Below are 17,765 nucleotides of genomic sequence, written 5' to 3'. Positions count from 1 at the left end.
TCATTAGTTCACTACGTCACACGAATGGAACTATACATGTAACATGTAAATTTGTGGCCCTCCACTACTGCAGAGCACCTCATCTCATCTGGCACGAAAACCTCATTCATGCAATTAAACAAACCGGCACCACGAAGCCGATGCGAACATGAACAGCTTTCGTGCCAACTGGCACGAATAACGAATTATTCGTACCGTGGACAATTCCGCCGGCACGAATAACGGATTGTACCTACTGGTGAAAAATTGCGCCAACACAATTAGTAAAAATGAAAACTTATAGCAAAATATTTTTTTTCTAGGCATGGAGGCCACTCTATAGTCAGAAGTCACATGTGTGAGGTGTCTAGCCTTCGAATTCACAACCTCCCCCCTCGCACGATACCTCATTACCATCACACATATACCACATATATGCACACAAAGGGAAGTTTTATTCTTTTTTACCCTTGTTGTCTAGTATTGTGATCAACAATTTGAGCATCTAAATGACTTCAAATAAAAAACTATTTAACTAAGTTGTAGATCTGGTGAAACTGTACAATTTTGATATAAAATTTGTCTCCATCCGAGTTTGAACGCACAAGTTACGAATTATTTGAATATAAGCTAAAATTCGAATTCCATAGATAGGAGTTTTTTTTTGTGCCGATGCAATTTCGAGCTAGCATGAAAAATGGATTATTCGTGCCAGCTCAAAATTACAGCAGCATGAATAATAGAGCCAGGGATAATTGAATGTTTGCGCTGGCTCATTTTCAACCTGATATGGATGACTTATCCATGCCGGCTCATTTATGTCGGGCACAGATGAGCCGATATGAATAAGTGTTTCTCTATCGAGCCACGGAAGTTGAACAGGAGCCACAATAAACCATTTGTTTTGCAACTGCATAATATGTTTGACATGTAAAAAATGGTACCGGGTGTATCCATACAAACATACATTGTTGTTGACGGTAGTTAACACGTTAAGTCGTGAACCATAAACGAACGGATCATCATAGCTTTTCTCTTAAAGTATTATATCCAAGATTTATCAATCCGTGGATCGGCAGCAAACTGACTCTGGATTTCCATCTAATCTAACGGATTAGTCCTAACATGAAGCATTGATTGCATATGAAGGCAAATTTGTTGTAAAGATCAATGGCATGAATAAGTGTAGATCACATCCACAGATATATATGATATAACACCACCAAGGGTAGAAAGAGCCTATCATCTTCTAGTTGTAGTTCTAGCCAACGAGCAAGCACATCATGTATCTCATCCAAAGCAATCTTTAAACTACTACTACCTCCGGTCAACATCCCGAAAACCCCCACCCTACACGGAAGCAGACCCCGTCACGATCCCCCTATCGGCGCAGGCAATTTAAGGGTACGAACACAGGTGAACATGTCTAGCTATCATGAAGGATCGACATACTAGATCTAATCACCAAGATTACATAAAGCATGCTATGTAGTCTAAACTAGCATTAGACTAAGGGACAAGCATATTCATGATAAGTAGAAAGCATAGAAGGAGACAACAAGTCGCTAATAGATCAGATGATATGAAGAACGTTGCTCATATAATAGATGTATTTAGATCATCACCTCTGAGTACATACCATCGACGATCTACTACTGGCTCTCCTGAACTCCACCATGGCACAATCGTGCAGGGAGGCCATGGCGGCTAGGGTCGGCCTAAGCCATCTCCAAGACAACTCTGAAGACTTGCAGTGGGCCTCAGCTCCCTTTGGTGTATGCCTTTGGTTTCGTCGAGTTCTGGCGGATGAATGCCGGGGCTCTCTGAATTTTTGGGGTATTCATAGTTTGAAGAGCTCGTGGCAGAAATTGGAAGGTAATCGGGTGAAGGAACACCTCAGGCCGATCGGCCTAGGAGTGCTCGCCAAGAACGAGCATGATCGGGGCCCTGAGGACCCTAGGCCGATCAGCCTGGCCTAGGTCCTTTTTGGACCCGTTGGCCTTCGTCTTTCTCTATGTTGTTGCTTGTCCAGAACCTTGTCCAATTATGCCTCGATATAGTCCAATTTCCTGAAAAAATAGAAGGTTCTCCAAAATACAATACATATGAAAAACGGAATTATTTCAAGTGTCAAGAGACGGGTTAATACAAGAACATACTAAAATATGTAGATAACAAGCTCAACAATTGTCCAGATTAGATATACACCAACTGTTAATTTACATATAGCGTTTGAAGGCAACTAAGCGGCAAAACAGTAGGCCACAACACTGGACACACACTGACGACGCACACGTAGGCCGAAGCCTAACGTACGAAACGGCTCAAGGAAACCAGAGTACAACGGCCCATGGACGGTAAAAAAAGAACACGGTAAGCTGATACGGTAAAAGTGCAGTCACCGTCGATCCTCTTTTTTTCTTCCGGCACCAGCACTGTCTAGTGGACACGTGGCATGTATCACAGGATGAAACATGCCGAGGTCTGCGATATATATATATTTATACGTTTAATCTCCCGTTTGGTTCCGCGGTCGTCAAGTACTAAATATAGATTAATTAAAAATTAATTACAGAGGTTAATTCGCGAGACGAATATAGTTAGATTTAATAGATTCGTCTCGCGAATTAGCCTCCATATGTATAGTTAGTTTTATAATTAGCTCATGTTTAGTCCTCTTAATTAGATGTCCTTAATCAGACAAATCAAAGGTTAACCACCAGGGAACAAAACCACTACTATTGCACAAACATCATCTTAGTGTACAACGCCGACTCATCATCTCGACTTGCCCCTGAAATGCAACGTGAAACAAGACACGCATGCGGCAGCTCGCTTGCAGCATCAACCAATCCACGTACGCCCCTCCCGGCCGGAAGACAATGGAGTTGCAGAGGCGAATGGCGAGCTTAGTTGCCGGGGACGAAGTTGGTGGCGTAGGCCCAGGCGTTGTTGTTGACTGGGTCGGCGAGGTGGTCGGCCAGGTTCTCGAGCGGGCCCTTGCCGGTGACGATGGCCTGGACGAAGAATCCGAACATGGAGAACATGGCGAGGCGGCCGTTCTTGAGCTCCTTGACCTTGAGCTCGGCGAAGGCCTCAGGGTCGTCGGCCAGGCCGAGGGGGTCGAAGCTGCCGCCGGGGTAGAGCGGGTCGACGACCTCGCCGAGTGGGCCGCCGGCAATGCGGTAGCCCTCGACGGCGCCCATGAGCACGACCTGGCAGGCCCAGATGGCGAGGATGCTCTGCGCATGGATAAGGCTGGGGTTGCCGAGGTAGTCGAGGCCGCCCTCGCTGAAGATCTGGGAGCCGGCCTTGAACCAGACGGCCTCGCCGAACTTGACGCCGTTGCGGGCGAGCAGCTCGGGGAAGACGCAGCCGAGCGCGCCGAGCATGGCCCAGCGGGAGTGGATGACCTCCAACTCGCGGTTCTTGGCGAAGGTCTCGGGGTCAGCGGACAGCCCAGCGGTGTCCCAGCCGTAGTCGCCGGGGAACTCGCCAGTCAGGTAGCTCGGGGGCTCGCCGGAGAAGGGGCCGAGGTACTTGACGCGGTCGGGGCCGTACCACGGGCTGCCGGACGCCGCCACCTTGGGCTTGGCCGCGGTCTTGCGCATGGTGATGCGGCCCTCGCCGAAGGAGCCCACCTTGATGGGGGTGCCGGCCATGGTGGAGGAGATCGCCATGGTGGAGGCAGCCATTGCGTGAGGCGAGAGAGTGTGCTGGACCAGTCGGTAGCTGCTGCTGATGGGTGAAGGTGCCGGAGCGGCCGCGCCCGGCTAAATAGCGTCGCCGCGCGATCGGGTCCTTATCTCGTGGAATCTTAAGCCGAGTTGCCATTGGCGCGCGGGAGGTGAGGTGGGCGGATGGGGTGGCTGATGTGGCCGCGCGCAGGCCACCAGGTCGCCGCCAGATATTCTCACCGCCCCGGGCGAGTGGCGCGCAGTTTTTTGCCCGGGTGTTTTGGCTGGGTTTTCATCCTGCCTCGCGGTGAATTTTTAGCGGCCGCGCCGTGGTGTCGCCAAGTGTTGGGCTCGGTGGCGTCCTACTGGCCAGTTGATTCCCGGCAGTCGGCAGATATTTCGGCTGGATCAGTTGGTGTGACGTGGCCTCCTTCGGATTGTTCTAGATCCTTTGAGCCATCTGTCTGGTTCAAGCTATATTTGGGCTGGGCCTTACTAGAGGCTACTTGATTGGGTGGGTGGGTTTTGGAATGTCTTGATTGCGCAAGCGGCCCATGGGCAATGAAGAGTTCAAATGGGCCTATCGAAAAAGGCGTCCAACGCGATGACGACGTGCACCCGAGCCCAGCCACCCGACGCGTCGCGAGTCGTCCTGACCCAACCGGAGACGGGAGAGACAGCCTCCGCCTCCGCCGCCGGCCGACGACCATGTCTCTGGCGGCTATCTTCGTCTTCGTCCTCGTCTTCGCGCTGCAGCTGCTGGACGGCTACCTCGACCTCGCCAAAAAGGTCAGCGCCGAACCCCCCCCCTCCCCCTCGCGCGTTGCCACTCCCATCCGTCTCGTCGTCTCCAGCCCTGGATCTTCCGCGAATTCTGATTGGGCGGAAGAGTAACCTGCCAGAGATTCCGTCTATTTCTGCGATGATTGAACTCTGATTCCGAGGAAACTGTTCCTTTAGCACCATGTAATTTGAATTTGGGGGGCGAATTTCTGAACAATGGGCTAGGATGTGGAATGCAGGCTCGAATTTTCGAATCCTGTGCGTCTCTTATAGCATGCGGTCCCCGGTTTTGTATTCATGTTCTCTAGTGTTTCCACTGGTCACTGATGTGTTATGTGCTTATAATCCAGAGGGGATCACAAAGTGAGGAGCAGATCAAACTACGGCTTGAAATCAAGCAACTTTTGACGGAGGCTAATCAGCTGTCAACGTAGGCAATTAACCTTCCTTTGCCGTGACTCGAACTCGACTGATTTTTATACCACTGTTTTATACCAGAATTTATGTTCCAACCAAAGAATGATTTGCAACTGCAAGGTTTCCTTCTCACTTATTTGCTTGAATGTGTGTGGTAGGCCGTCCACATTTGCACAAGCTGCTAAACTCAAGCGTCTGGCTGTTGCCAAGGAGAAGGAACTGGGAAAAAGTGAGTGCCGAATCCTCAATATCCTGTTCTGTAGTTGTTGGCCTGCAATAGAGCACCAGAATATGGTCTTTCGGACCCAAATTTTTTGGAAATGCTGGATAATTGTATGTCATAGCATTGTTATTGTTTGTTTGGAAGCAAAGCTTGCTTGCTTGCTTGTTACTTCTGCAGAATGAATTGGTGCTGCAATGATGTGTTTTAGCCGTCTTAACTTTTTGTTCCTTTTGTCTGCTTACAGTACAAGAACAGGACACTAAAGGGACACAATCCTTGTATGACAAATACGGAAAATTTATGTTGGTTACTAAGGTGCTTCTATGTGAACTACCTTTTATGTTTGGTTTATTGTTTTTGCCATGCACTATAGTTTCTTTAACACTAATCTTTTTAATCAAATAGGTACTAATTTATGCCTTGCTCGTTCTGTGGTTTTGGAGTACTCCTGTAACTACAGTTCCCCAGCATCTTCTACAGCCCTTTGGTATGTCAATGCCACTTGCCAGAGTGTTCTAGATTGTTTGTTGCTCAGTATTTGCTCCTTTAGTGATGCACACTATTCTGTTCATTTATCAATAGGGTCTATCTGTATTTGTTCAATCTAATTGCGAGAACTGCAAGAGGAACTTTTCACCTTCCTTGCACCATGATTGTGGAGACAGCATATTTGACATGTGTTCACAACTGCTGCTAAAATAGTAGTTAATATGATTTTCATATTTAATTAGTACAGTAGAAAAGATGTGAATGGTTCACCCGAAAAAAGGTAACTTGTTTGTGGAGTCCAAACGATTATCTAAACTGCAAATACTGCATCACTAGATCCATTCTTAAGATCAGAATCTATTTGCCTTTTGGAATGTCGACGAGTAGCACTAGCAACATCCTTCCTAGATGGATATTCTTATGTTGCCTTCAATGTTAAAACACTTTTTTCTTTGTTTACAGTATGGCAGTAGGCCCCTGTCCTATTTGTGATTCATGTAACCAATAATAATGGTGATAACTCAATTGTTTTTACAGGAAAGATGTTTTCCTTGAGGGGTGTTGATTCTGCTACAGGCCATGTTGTGGTAAATACTAATTGCTATGAAACTTTTAAATTTATAAGGACCAGCGCATATGTGTATAATCTCTTGGTAATATGGTGCCTGAATGGAAGAAGTAACCTCATCACAGTAGTAGAGCGAACTTTGTTTGTAGTATGAAAGATTGAATGTGGAGTGTTCATTGGATGAGTTGGAAGAAAAACTACTTTAAATTCCCCAACATGACGTTGCTTGGATGCAACGTTACTGGGTGCAGAAAGCTGCACCTTTATATTTTCACAGTCCCTGACGGGGCGTTTGCCTCTTTGGTGCAGGTCGGAATACTCCCATGGCTGTTTTTGACCTCTCGAGTCAGCAAGCTGCTGTGCCAGAAATTCAGCTTCGTGCTGCTGCGTCCCTAGCCGGCTAGCCCTCCCTCTCAGCAAGTCAGCAAGTTGCTCAGTTGCTGTACCAAAAACCTGAGCCTTTGCTTGTACTTCTGCTGCGGCCATAGCTTTCCTTTCCACGAGTCAGCCTTCCATTTTCCACCAGACTAGGAGTATAATTTCGTATCACAACTTGTTCAGCCCATTTTGATGTGCTTTTTGTGCTGACGTGCTGAAACCCGATGCACATAAATTTTATGCTCGATGTATAACTCTGGATGAGATGTGCCCGAAAAGAGCCTCCCTTGTTGAATCAGTCAATGCTGTTGTTGGGCTGTCGAACTGCATCCGCAGGCTGACAACATTGGACACTGCAGATGAGATGCATCCCCCAGCGTTTGAAGCTGGAACTAGTGGTGTTCTCGGCGCGCCGCTGCCAGCTCTGTGAGTGAAGAAGCGGGAGCTGTTCGAGCGTCACCATCCGCCGCCCACACCGCAGTCCAGCCAAGAGCCAAACAATGAAACAAGCGCCGCAGCGTCTCGTCGGGATGCGAACGCTAGTTTGGCGGGTGGCGTCCAGCCCGTCGGATTCCTACGCGGCAACAACGCCCAACGCTGAACCGTGGGCGCACGCCGGACCGAACGAGGCACCGAGCCGCGTGACACGCTGCCGCCGGGCACCAACCCTCTCATCGCCACCGCCAACCGAGCCCGTGCTTCTCCGCGGCGGCTCCGCTCGCTCGGGGCCAGGAGGAGCGCCTCTGCCTGCCGGCGGGCGGTGGCCGACGAACGGGGTTGCGTCTTGCGACGAGTCCCTACCGCGGAAGCTGTGACGTGTAACCGGATTTGACCCAGAAGGTCTACTGCTATCGACTGGCCGTCCATTTTCCCTTGGGACTGCAGCTTCACTCGTTCGTGTAGCTTTTGGACTCCACTGCCTTGCCAAAGTGGACACGACACACACGAGTACTGCTAGTGCTACCGCTACGTCACCAGTCAGGCAGTCACTTCAGCCTCTGCCTGCGCCATGCGTAGGCTTGAGGCGGCGAAGCTTCTTGTTGGGCATGTGCGCCCGTAATCCGCATGTGTCGGCAAGGACGAGTAGTTAACAGTGGAGTACCACCAAGTTTTCGGAGAAAACAATGGGCACGAAGCTCGAGGCTCCAGGGGGAGCTTGCTTGCTTGCCCTTGCGCGAAAACCACATGGAGGAGCTTGCTTGCTTGCTTGCTTTCGCTTTTGTTTAAAGGACCGGGCCGGGTGGGGAAGCCACCGCACCAGCATCCCTCTTTTTTCTAAATTAACCAGCAACTACCGACCCAAAACCGGCAACACGCAAAAGTATGGGAACTCAAATCATGTTCACAACTCTCAAGTGACAAAGACTCGGACATATACGATGACCCTTCCCCAATCTAGCGCGTCATGGTTCACTTCTCTAGGAATCGTTCTACGTTTTCATGTCTTTTAGTACCCTCTACGGTTTTTATGAGGATATATTTATTTTGTTATGATAAAATTTTGACCGGTAATTTTACTCAATTTTTTTAATGGGAGAGTTCCCCACAACGCTTCATTCAAAAGGGAAAGAGAAATTTACAAGCACAAGGAATTATGTAGTCTAAAGTCGTCCTTTACCCTATGCAATTGCAGGACGATCCGTTTCTTAAACCTCACGGTCCAAAAATGGATGCTTGCACCGTTGCCTTCAAAGATTTTCCCAATTCGCAGGTTCCATAGCTCCCGAGCAACTATTATGAATGGTGATCCCATTTTTTGCCAGCAAGCCATTGCAAAGGGGCAGTCGAAGAATAAGTGTTCTATATCTTCCTCGCATTGATCATTGCATAGAACACAAATGAACATCAGGTTGAACATTAAAATTCCGACAACGTAGCATTGACTTGGTGTTTAATCTGTCCACTAATATCAACCATGCAAAGAACTTCAGACGTGGGGTGCATTTCGATTTCCAAATCCATTTGAAGGTTTGGGGAACTTGCAGGTGCTTGAAAGCTAGGCTGTAGAATTTTCTGGAGGTGTAAGTCTGATTTCCCCAAATAAACATCCGCTGATCAGCTCCAGTGCTGTTGTATTGGACTGTTTGTATGTGAGCTTGCAGCATTTGATATTCCTCCAAGGCTTGCTCTGGGAATGGAAGGGTGAAGAAAAATGCCAAATCATCAGTCTCCATGATTTGCTTCACTGAAATGTGTTGGTTTATAGCATAAGAGAATAATTTTACTCTATCGGCATTTTATATAACCATAAGTGCTATTGAATACGAATCTAATGAGATTAATTGTGTATCGTAAAAGCAATACGTTAGTTGAGTAATGGTTGGTCAAAGATTTGCCCAAACGGAGTGAAAAATTAGCCTATAATTTCAAACAAATGGAGCATGTCCTTCCAGTTTATCAGACACACATATTTACTATTTCTTTAGAAGATAGATTTTAGATTGACTGTAATATATTAATGTCTAATAAAAAGAAGTTTATAAGATTGCCTAAATTGAAAATTAAGTGGAAAGTCTTTTTAGCGAGTCGTTCATCATGGAATCATCCTAATCAGAAGTACGTAGAATCATGTAATATTGCATCATCATTCATCAATAAAATCAAAGATTCTAGCTACTATGATAATTTGGCACCAGAGGTATATTTGATTCTGATCTTTGCACCAGAGGTCACGTTCTGAATTCTGATCGACTCCTTGGGCTACAGTGCTATACCACATCGGTACACGGACAACACGGTTCAGCCGCGCACCGCGCCCGCAAGCAGCATCAGCCGGCTACGGCTCCCACATCTCGCAGGCGCACACGCTCCTCACGTGCTCGCATCCAAAACGCACCGAAAAGTCTACCCACCTCTCTCCGCTAGCTCACGCCCCCCAACACGCAACGCAACGACGCCCCTCGCACAAAAACGGGGTGCCAACGGGAAAAAAAAAATAGGGGAAAGAAAACAAAAAGAACGCCGGGAATGGGCAAGCAGCAGCAGGCGCCACCGTCGCGGCGGCCCCCGGCGATGTCGGCGCCTCCGCCGCCGCGGCGCCGGAAGAAGAAGGGCCGCCCGTCCCTCCTCGACCTCCAGAAGCGCAGCCTCCGCCTCGAGCAGCAGCTGCAGGAGCAGAAGCAGCAGCCCCAGGCGCGCCGCTCCACCAGCCGGAACCCCGACGACGAGGACGACGACGACGGGCCCGCGTCCGGCTCCGGCCGCCGCGAGAAGAAGCTCCGCCTCGTCATGGGCCTCCACGACGGATCGGCCAAGGTGGGCGCCCCACTTCCACCCCATCTCCTCCGACTCGATCTGAGCCGAATCCGCGCCAATTCTGCCGATCCCGGGCGGAATTTGCCTAATTCGGGGGCCCTGCTCCCCGGGCGCGTACGGATCTGCGCGCCCGCGCGCCGCCCGAGGAAATTTCTTTGCTATTTCTGGCATGAAAAGGCCGCATTTATTTATTTATCTCCGTAGTGAGAGGCGCAGTGGTCAACCCCGCTCTGCTCAGCCCCGGACTGAGAGCAGCTCTCCCAATCATTTTGGAGGGGGATAATCCTAAACCCTCGCGTAGTCGCATCGCCTTGTCGTCGCAATAATTGGCGCAATTTTTTTAAACGCACCGGCTCGAAGCTTTTAAAGGCGTGCCCTTTTCGGGTTTGGTTTTTGTCTGCTTCTCGCGCCAAATTTCGCTGCATTTCGCGCCCTCGTTAGATCTCTGTACTTGGTAACTGGCGCTGGTAAACGAAAGCCCCACTTTTTCTGCTGTTTTTTTTTTCTACCCAGGGTTTTTTCGCCGATTCTTGTAAACATTTTTATGTTGGATGCTTTGTTTCCAAATATCTTTTTATCTTCTGTTTCTGCAGGGACAAAAGACGAGGAAAGCGACGGATGGGCGTGAAGGTTGGTGCTCCTTGCTCTGTGGCATTTACTCTTCAGATTTCCGGAGGCAAAAAAATATACCTGGACAAATGTGCACAAAGATGCCATTTTTTAATTCTTTTACTGTTGGATGCATTCCAAATTTCTTGTCTTTAATTAATGCTCGTGCCTCCAATCGCCCTGTGCTCATGGGTTGGATTTGTTCATTGGACAGAGCCGTCAGATTCCGGGCCCACAACACCTTTGCCGAACAAAAAGTTGTTGCTCTTCATCCTTGATAGGCTACAGAAGTGAGTTGCTGTGCTCACAGCTTGTTCTACCTGACCTTCAGCTCGTCCATTCTCAGCTCCAGGACCTCTCATCTTTATGTGTCCTGGTTTCTTGCAGGAAGGACACTTATGGTGTATTCTCAGAGCCTGTTGATCCCGAAGAGGTTTGTTTGTGCTTTAGAAGATGATGATGCTATATATTTGCTTTTCCTGGTTTTGATCTTTGAAGCTGACTGTTTTGCTTGTTGGTATCCATTTATGGCCAGCTGCCTGACTATCATGATATTATCAAGCATCCAATGGATTTTTCGACAATAAGGAAGAAGCTTGATAAGGGGGCCTATTCCAACTTGGAGCAATTTGAGGTGGGTTATAGGATTTGTTTAGGTTGATTGTGCTTTTCTTTTGTTTGGATTTTTCTTCAACCAACCAGCAAATCGTAGGTGTTTGTTTGGTAATAACTAGTTATAAGCTGTTGCACCTTATTCTGAAAGCTTGTGGTTAACTTAGTTTGCTATATCAGCTAGCTTACTCATCTCATCTCCATGTCCTTTTATGCGATGATGTTTTTTTCCTGACCTACTTATACACACATTCTAGATTCTTTTTTCGAAATAGAAGAAAAAGAAGAAAAAAAAAATCTTTGCGTCCCCCAGCTTGGTTAGAAACTCTTTGTACTGTTGCCTTTGGAGCCTCTTGCTCTGTGCTGATTGTACAGTTTAGGAGCAGATGTTCACTCTCTTGGACTCTTGCCCAGAGATGTTGAAACACTGCCACAAATAGTTAATGGGTCACCTGGGTGTTTTTTCTGCTAGGTACTGTCTCCGATGGAGTTCCATGTATACTAGATGGAGTTCCATGTATACTAGATCTCGTAACTCCACACCTGATTTTTGTTGGCAATATAAACACTTTCAAGATTGGTGCAACATATATATTTTATCATGTAAATTTTCTTAGCAGTTTATTTAGATATGTAAACTCTTAATCAAGTTTAGTCTTATAATGTTATCGTTCAAGTGAAGCACTTGCCCAGGTCCATAACAGGATTTCAATAGGAAAACAAAGTTTGTCCAAGACTGTGTTTGCATTCAGTCACCTATCCAGTGTTGTTTGTATTGATTTTTTCTCCATATGCATGTAAACCCAGAAACTTGAATGAAAGACCAATTTTACGTTTGAAATTCTCCTGTGTATTCTTTATTTGTTTTATTGCAGTTCAAGCATTGAGATTAACATCTACATATAAGCTGAGACACAACTGTACTAGCTTAGCAGACAATTGTCTTCCTGTTTGGATTTCTGTGATTGTGCTATGCACCCTAACTTTTTCTCAGGCATGATTTCTCTGGTTTATGCTTTTCAACTATCTGGTTGAGTTTAACTTTTACTCCCTCCATCCTTAAATATATGACATTTAGGACAACCTAATTAGTATGAAACTATTAGCTTGTCCTAAACTTCATATATTTAAGGACAGAAGGGGTATATGTTTATACACTTGTTATGTTGATGTGCCAGAAGAAACTCTCAAATACTGAGTCTGAGATCCCATGTCACTTTTTGTTTGCTGCAATGTATGGTTGTGAACTTTGCAGCGTGTTCAATAACAGAAGCATTTACACATTAGAAATTTGCTAAGAGAACACTGCGATATATGTCATTTAACCACCTAGTTGTACTTTCATGAGATCATCTAAGGCAGCTGGTGGTATTTATTGGTTCCATACGTATAACAAGGAAGGCAAGTGCCAATAACAGCATTCTGTCTGAAAATTATTTGAACACAAAAAGTGCACATTACACAATGCAATGCAGTAGGGTTCTTATTATGGAAAAGATGTGTTCATTAAAAAATATGCTGTTAGAAAAGATGAAATGACATTATCTTCTCAGAAAAGACGAATTGATGCTTTTCTAGAAGTACATGACAGCACATGGATGGACTTGTACACCATATATAGTGTTAATTTCTAGATGTGCAAATAATTCTACAGGCATTGCACTGCCTGTGTTACTTTTGGTTTGACGCTTTCAAATTTTCCACTAAAAAAAATCACATGTCCTTCCCTTTTGCAAGTCATGTTCACACCATACTATGGAAGGTGGTAAGTAGTTACATGTTTGCTCTTCAAAAACTCAGAGCCCACTTGCCTTATTTGTGTATGTGTTGGCAAATCATGTTCAAGTTGTACCTCAGTTGCTAATTCATTATTTATCGTGAAGTATGTTGGACCTCAGTGGGAATTATGTGTTGTTTGAAAGATGAGGTAGGCATTTGGTAAATGAGATGATTTCAGCCTTTGTAATGCCTGAACAGGTGGAATTATTTCATGAAAAGTTAACACTGCTTTAGGACAACACTGGCTTCTAGCTAATGAATTTACTTATACACTTGCTATTTGAGAAGTTTCTGATATATGTATGTTGCTACAACATCATGGATTTGCACATTCACTGTGCATTCTTCTGTCTTGCATTGAACATCACTGACACAAGCCTCTTTCATGCAATAATCTTCTGTGCTCAAACATCTTTGCTGATTTTTTTTCTTAAGGATAAATTTGCTAGTTAGCGCACTTTTGGGTACTGGTGTGTTACTGTCTAACCAAAACTGCAAACTGTAGCATCTGTAAGCTCAGTGTTTTTTAAAGCATTACGTCTTACTCGTGCAGTCATGCTAGAAGAATATCACATTTCATTTTGGAACAAATATGTGTTGCTTTTATCATTCCTGCAGTTCTACTGCAAAGTTCTATTTCTTTCCTGGTCTCAGAATGCTGTTGGTGTTTTATCAAGCTCATTCAACATGACTGAAATTTCAATTTACAGGATGATGTGTTCTTGATAAGCTCAAATGCGATGTGCTACAATTCACCAGATACAATATACTATCGACAGGTCAAGCATTAAGCCTACATGTTATGATCTTTCAATATAATCATGAATTATGGTGTACTTAACACCCATATGCATGCATTACAGGCACGAGGCATTCAGGAGATTGCTAAAAAGGATTTTGAGAATCTTAGGCAAGATAGTGATGCCAGTGAGCCAGAACCTGAACCGGAACCAGAACTGGAGCCAGAGCCAGAACCAGAAGAACCAAAGCCACAGCCTCGTAGGGGCAGGCCTCCAAACAAGAACAATGCCAGACAGAAAGTTGGGAGGCCACCAGCAGAACGTGCTACTGCAGACTTTTCCGGTGCAACACTTGCCAATGCTGCAAATAGTGGACGTCATGCACAGCCAGATCTTGATCTGTCACGAAGAGCAATGGATAAAGCAATGATTGCAGATGTGCTGAGAGCTTCTTTTGCCAATCGAAGAAATGAGCACAACTGGTCTGGTGAGCGGAAATCAGAAAGAATTGAAGATTACTCAGGTTTTAAATTCTCCCTCTTTTTATTTCAAAAATCATCTTTTGAAGTGGTTAGCATTTAATGAGTACTGACCGAACAGAGGACTTACGTCCAATTTGGCTAATTCATCTTTCTTATAACCTTCATTGGGGTCTGACTTCTGTTCCAGGTTACGGGAGTATGTGGTCCGCAAAAATGGGGAAGAAGCCAATTCTGATGGAAGATAGTCGTCGAAGCACATACTATGAGGCTCAACCATCCAGTTCAATATATGAGTTGCCGGTATCATCATCCTATAATGGGACGAAGAAGCTGCTAGTACCAGTTGAGTGTTCCATCCAAATTCTGTCCTAAGTGAATTATGATATACTGATACAAGCCCTCCATTAACATTAGAGAATAGCAAGACATGATCGACCAGACTTTAACAAAATGTTTTTATCAGGTTGGGGTTCAGTTGCAGCAGTCCTATTGCCGCAGCCTGGCTCGTTTTGCTGCACAACTTGGTCCTATTGGCTGGGAAATTGCATCAAGACGAATTGAACGAAGTCTTCCTCCTGAAACAAAATTTGGTCCTGGCTGGGTAGGGGATGGTGAAGCACCAAGCTCATTTCAGCCACCAGCACTAGCTGCTTTTTCAGAAACAATGGCACCGCCAAGCAATGTAGCAGCATCAGGTGACCAGCCACCTAATAACAGTGGCCCTGCCGCTGAGGATTGTGCTGCCAGCTCAAGCCATTTGGCAGTATCTCAGCCACATGCTATGCCATATCCTTCTACCAGTACCGTGCAGAGGACTGATTCTGGAGCATTAGCAAGCCAGCAACGGGGATCAATACCACATATTCCAATAAATAGAGGTGAACATGATGCTGAAATGAAGGGAGGCCATAATAATCTTCACGGACACCCAGCCATGCAGCAACCTGTAAATGGTTTCAATGCTGTTCCAGGTGCTAAGCCAAGTCTCTTCATTACACTCATAATGCTTGAGTTCCCATGCTCATTTTGTTCAATGTTGGCAAACCCCTTAAACCGATCTGCTTTTTTCAGGACCAGTGATGTTCCCACCTGCGGCACAACTGGTGGTGAATCAGATGCAGACACATACGGCTGATTGAGTAACGAGTAGAGGCCATCGAATCAGCATTGTCGACATGACATTTGGATTGTGCCCACTTCCGGTCATGGCCGTGACGGCACGAAGCGACGAGGGCCTTAGCCGCACCCACCAACCTCAACATTGGGGTTTTCTGGTAGCTGCTGATCAGCCGCACCGCGACCTGGTTCGGCTGCAATTGTGAGCCTGCTGTGTAATCGCATAGTAACTTAGGGTGATAGCGTGCATAGATGTGTTGGGTGGATTTGTTGGTAGAGCGGGTTTGGTTGTAACCGCGCGGTTGAGTTGCAGTTGGAGATTTAGCGATTCTGATGTGCAGTAGAAAACCACAGGGGAAGCGAGACATCTGTATAGATTATTCAGGAGCTTCTAGCGTTATGGTAACTGATGTGGCCGAGCATGAAATCGTGCGCCGTAGGTTGTTCGTCGTATGGGAGATTGTCTGTGTCTACATGGTTTATCTACTGACAACTGACAAAGCAATGTCCCCCATGTGCAGGCTGCAGAGTTGAAAGAATATGCATCGCAATCCTAGGTATTGTGATGTGGATAAGAAGCAAGATCACGCAGCAGCAATACGTAGTATCTTGCAAAGCAATGCGGCACATCGCAAGAACAAGAAATAAACCCTGATCAAAGACAAGCAACGGTATCAAACTGATGATGAAAGATGGCGCATGCATTCTCCGAAAACAGATAAAAAGGTGGACTAGGATTCCAAGCACATGAAGAAGGGCCTGATCAATTTGTGATCCATTGCAAACCTACACTGTCATCAGATAAAGTTCAGGGGTGGATGCATATATACAAATAAGGAGATCTAGTATAAGCTAACTATGTTCACCAGGCGACTCTACGTCCAAGGCGGCAGCCTCAGCCTGCACCTGCTCCAGCTGCACGCGCACATACACGTCCCAGCAAAGCAAGCCGACACCTACCAGCAAGGGGACGCACGAGACGACGCAGATCACGATCCTGTCCTCCCGGGTGTGGCCGGAGCCGAGGGCGCCGTGGAGGGCCATGAGGATGCCCACGAAGGCGGCCCCGGGACTTGATGTACAGCAAGAACTCCTCGGCGTCTTGCACTGTCGCGCCACCGAATTCCTCCCGCGGCGCCGCCTTCGTCTGCGCCGCCGCCATGATCTTTCTACTCCATCAGAGATCATGTAGCGTAACCAAAGTATATGCACGGATCTAGTGCTAAATGCGAACGGCAAAATTCAGAAGCCCTGTCGGCGTCGCCATAGCTTGCTTGGCAACGATCCAGAGGAGAGCGCGGCGGCGATCAGCCGGACTCAGGAAGCGAACCTTTTTGAGGTGCCCGGATCGCCGCGGGGTCCTATGTGGCGCACGGAAGCCGGATAAGCTCCGTGGCTTCCGGCCCACCAGGCCCATCTCCATCTTCTCTTCTTCCCCAGCGCGCCGTCGCCCTCGCCCCCTCGTCCTCCGCCCTGGCTGGCGGCTAGCTCGCCGCCGCGCCGCCCGCCTACCATCTGAAATATTTCAGCATGTGTCATACGCATCTGTTCAAGGCGTCCGCGTGTCTGGCTGGACTGTGGGGTGGTCTAGAATTATATGAAGAGCTAGGAAGACCCAGCCGGAGGAGCAGAGCAAGCGGGGAGGGTCAGTTCAGGGTTCAACGAGCACGCGCGCGCGCTCTCCTGTCGTCGTCGTCCGTCCCCGTGCAAGTTGCTACACAGATCGATCGTCACAGCTCCCATTCCCTTGCGCTGTAGCGCAGCGACGGTTGCCTGGGCCGTGCCGTCCGTCTGGGACTGGGGGTCGGAGGACGCTTCCGGCCGTTTTCCTGCAGCTCGTCACTTGTGGCCATGTCTCCAGGTGGGTCGGAAACAACAAGGGGCTCCCGCTCCATGTTCATGGACCGCGACGTCGTCTCGCTGACCACGGGCCCCTCTGCTGCGGTAGTACGAGGCTCCTGGTGGTGGTGCTGGGCATCCGGTTGCTCGCTGGCCGTGGCTCCAGGCGGTGGGTTCGCGGCGACAAAGGCCTCGTTCTTCTGCTCAAATATCTTCCTTCTGCGCCTGCGCCGCGCGGACACGTTCAAGGCTGCGCCACACAGCAGCAGCAGCAGCAGCAGCGCGACGGCGCAGCACGCGGCGGCGGCGACGATCCAGATCCGCGGCGTGATCTCCCGGCGGGCCGCCTCCGCTGCGAGGCGGCGGACGAGGTGGAGGCGCCCACCAGGCACGCCAGGCCCAGCAGCAGCTTCATCGCGACGTCGCTCTTGGTGGACGACGACGACGCGCGCCGCGACCGCGAGGCCTCCTCGGCATCCTCCATTAGGGCAAGCACGAGCTTTAGACCTTGCTTGGTTCGTCTGGAGATATGTACTCCGTAGCTACCCACGGCCCACGACGGGTAAGCGCGCGAGTCGTGTCGATCGTCCTCGGCTTGGACTCGTGTTACACGGTGGCATAATCGAGAAGCATACTCGGTCATCCGGCCGAGCTTATATATATCCGTGTCAGAGAACCCCGGTGGCGCCACGTCACCGGTTAACACGTGCAACGGTTTTTAAAAGGTGGATTTTTATTTTGTACCGCGCTTAAGGCTAATTGAGTAACGCAGGCGGCATCTTAGGGAAAACAAAACGCAAGCAGAGCACGTTGCACTTT

At 47.7% G+C, this 17,765-nt stretch overlaps 3 protein-coding genes across 3 annotated transcripts; 2 read left to right on the top strand and 1 right to left on the bottom strand.

Annotated features, from left to right (window-relative positions):
- Window positions 1–2,691: 2,691 nt before the first annotated feature.
- Window positions 2,692–3,743, bottom strand: LOC117844591 (chlorophyll a-b binding protein 1, chloroplastic). The gene has a single exon (XM_034725313.2). The coding sequence runs from the start codon at window positions 3,672–3,674 to the stop codon at window positions 2,889–2,891; it is 786 nt and encodes a 261-aa protein (XP_034581204.1). The 5' UTR covers window positions 3,675–3,743; the 3' UTR covers window positions 2,692–2,888.
- Window positions 3,744–4,263: 520 nt separating this feature from the next.
- LOC117844592 (protein GET1) lies at window positions 4,264–6,817 on the top strand. Its single transcript, XM_034725314.2, has 7 exons — window positions 4,264–4,445; window positions 4,790–4,869; window positions 5,015–5,085; window positions 5,324–5,394; window positions 5,485–5,566; window positions 6,106–6,155; window positions 6,446–6,817. The coding sequence occupies exons 1-7, from the start codon at window positions 4,365–4,367 to the stop codon at window positions 6,530–6,532; spliced, it is 522 nt and encodes a 173-aa protein (XP_034581205.1). The 5' UTR covers window positions 4,264–4,364; the 3' UTR covers window positions 6,533–6,817.
- A 2,576-nt stretch (window positions 6,818–9,393) lies between these two features.
- Window positions 9,394–15,560, top strand: LOC117845041 (uncharacterized). Its single transcript, XM_034725914.2, has 10 exons — window positions 9,394–9,769; window positions 10,363–10,399; window positions 10,593–10,668; window positions 10,766–10,811; window positions 10,914–11,012; window positions 13,480–13,548; window positions 13,633–14,032; window positions 14,179–14,333; window positions 14,455–14,962; window positions 15,063–15,560. The coding sequence occupies exons 1-10, from the start codon at window positions 9,482–9,484 to the stop codon at window positions 15,128–15,130; spliced, it is 1,746 nt and encodes a 581-aa protein (XP_034581805.1). The 5' UTR covers window positions 9,394–9,481; the 3' UTR covers window positions 15,131–15,560.
- The last annotated feature ends 2,205 nt before the right edge of the window (window positions 15,561–17,765 follow it).

Source organism: Setaria viridis, chromosome 2 (assembly GCF_005286985.2).
Source record: "Setaria viridis chromosome 2, Setaria_viridis_v4.0, whole genome shotgun sequence".
NCBI classification, from domain to species: Eukaryota; Viridiplantae; Streptophyta; class Magnoliopsida; order Poales; family Poaceae; genus Setaria; species Setaria viridis.
The sequence above is the reverse complement of the archived record's forward strand: the minus strand, read 5'-3'. Positions and strand labels throughout refer to the sequence as shown.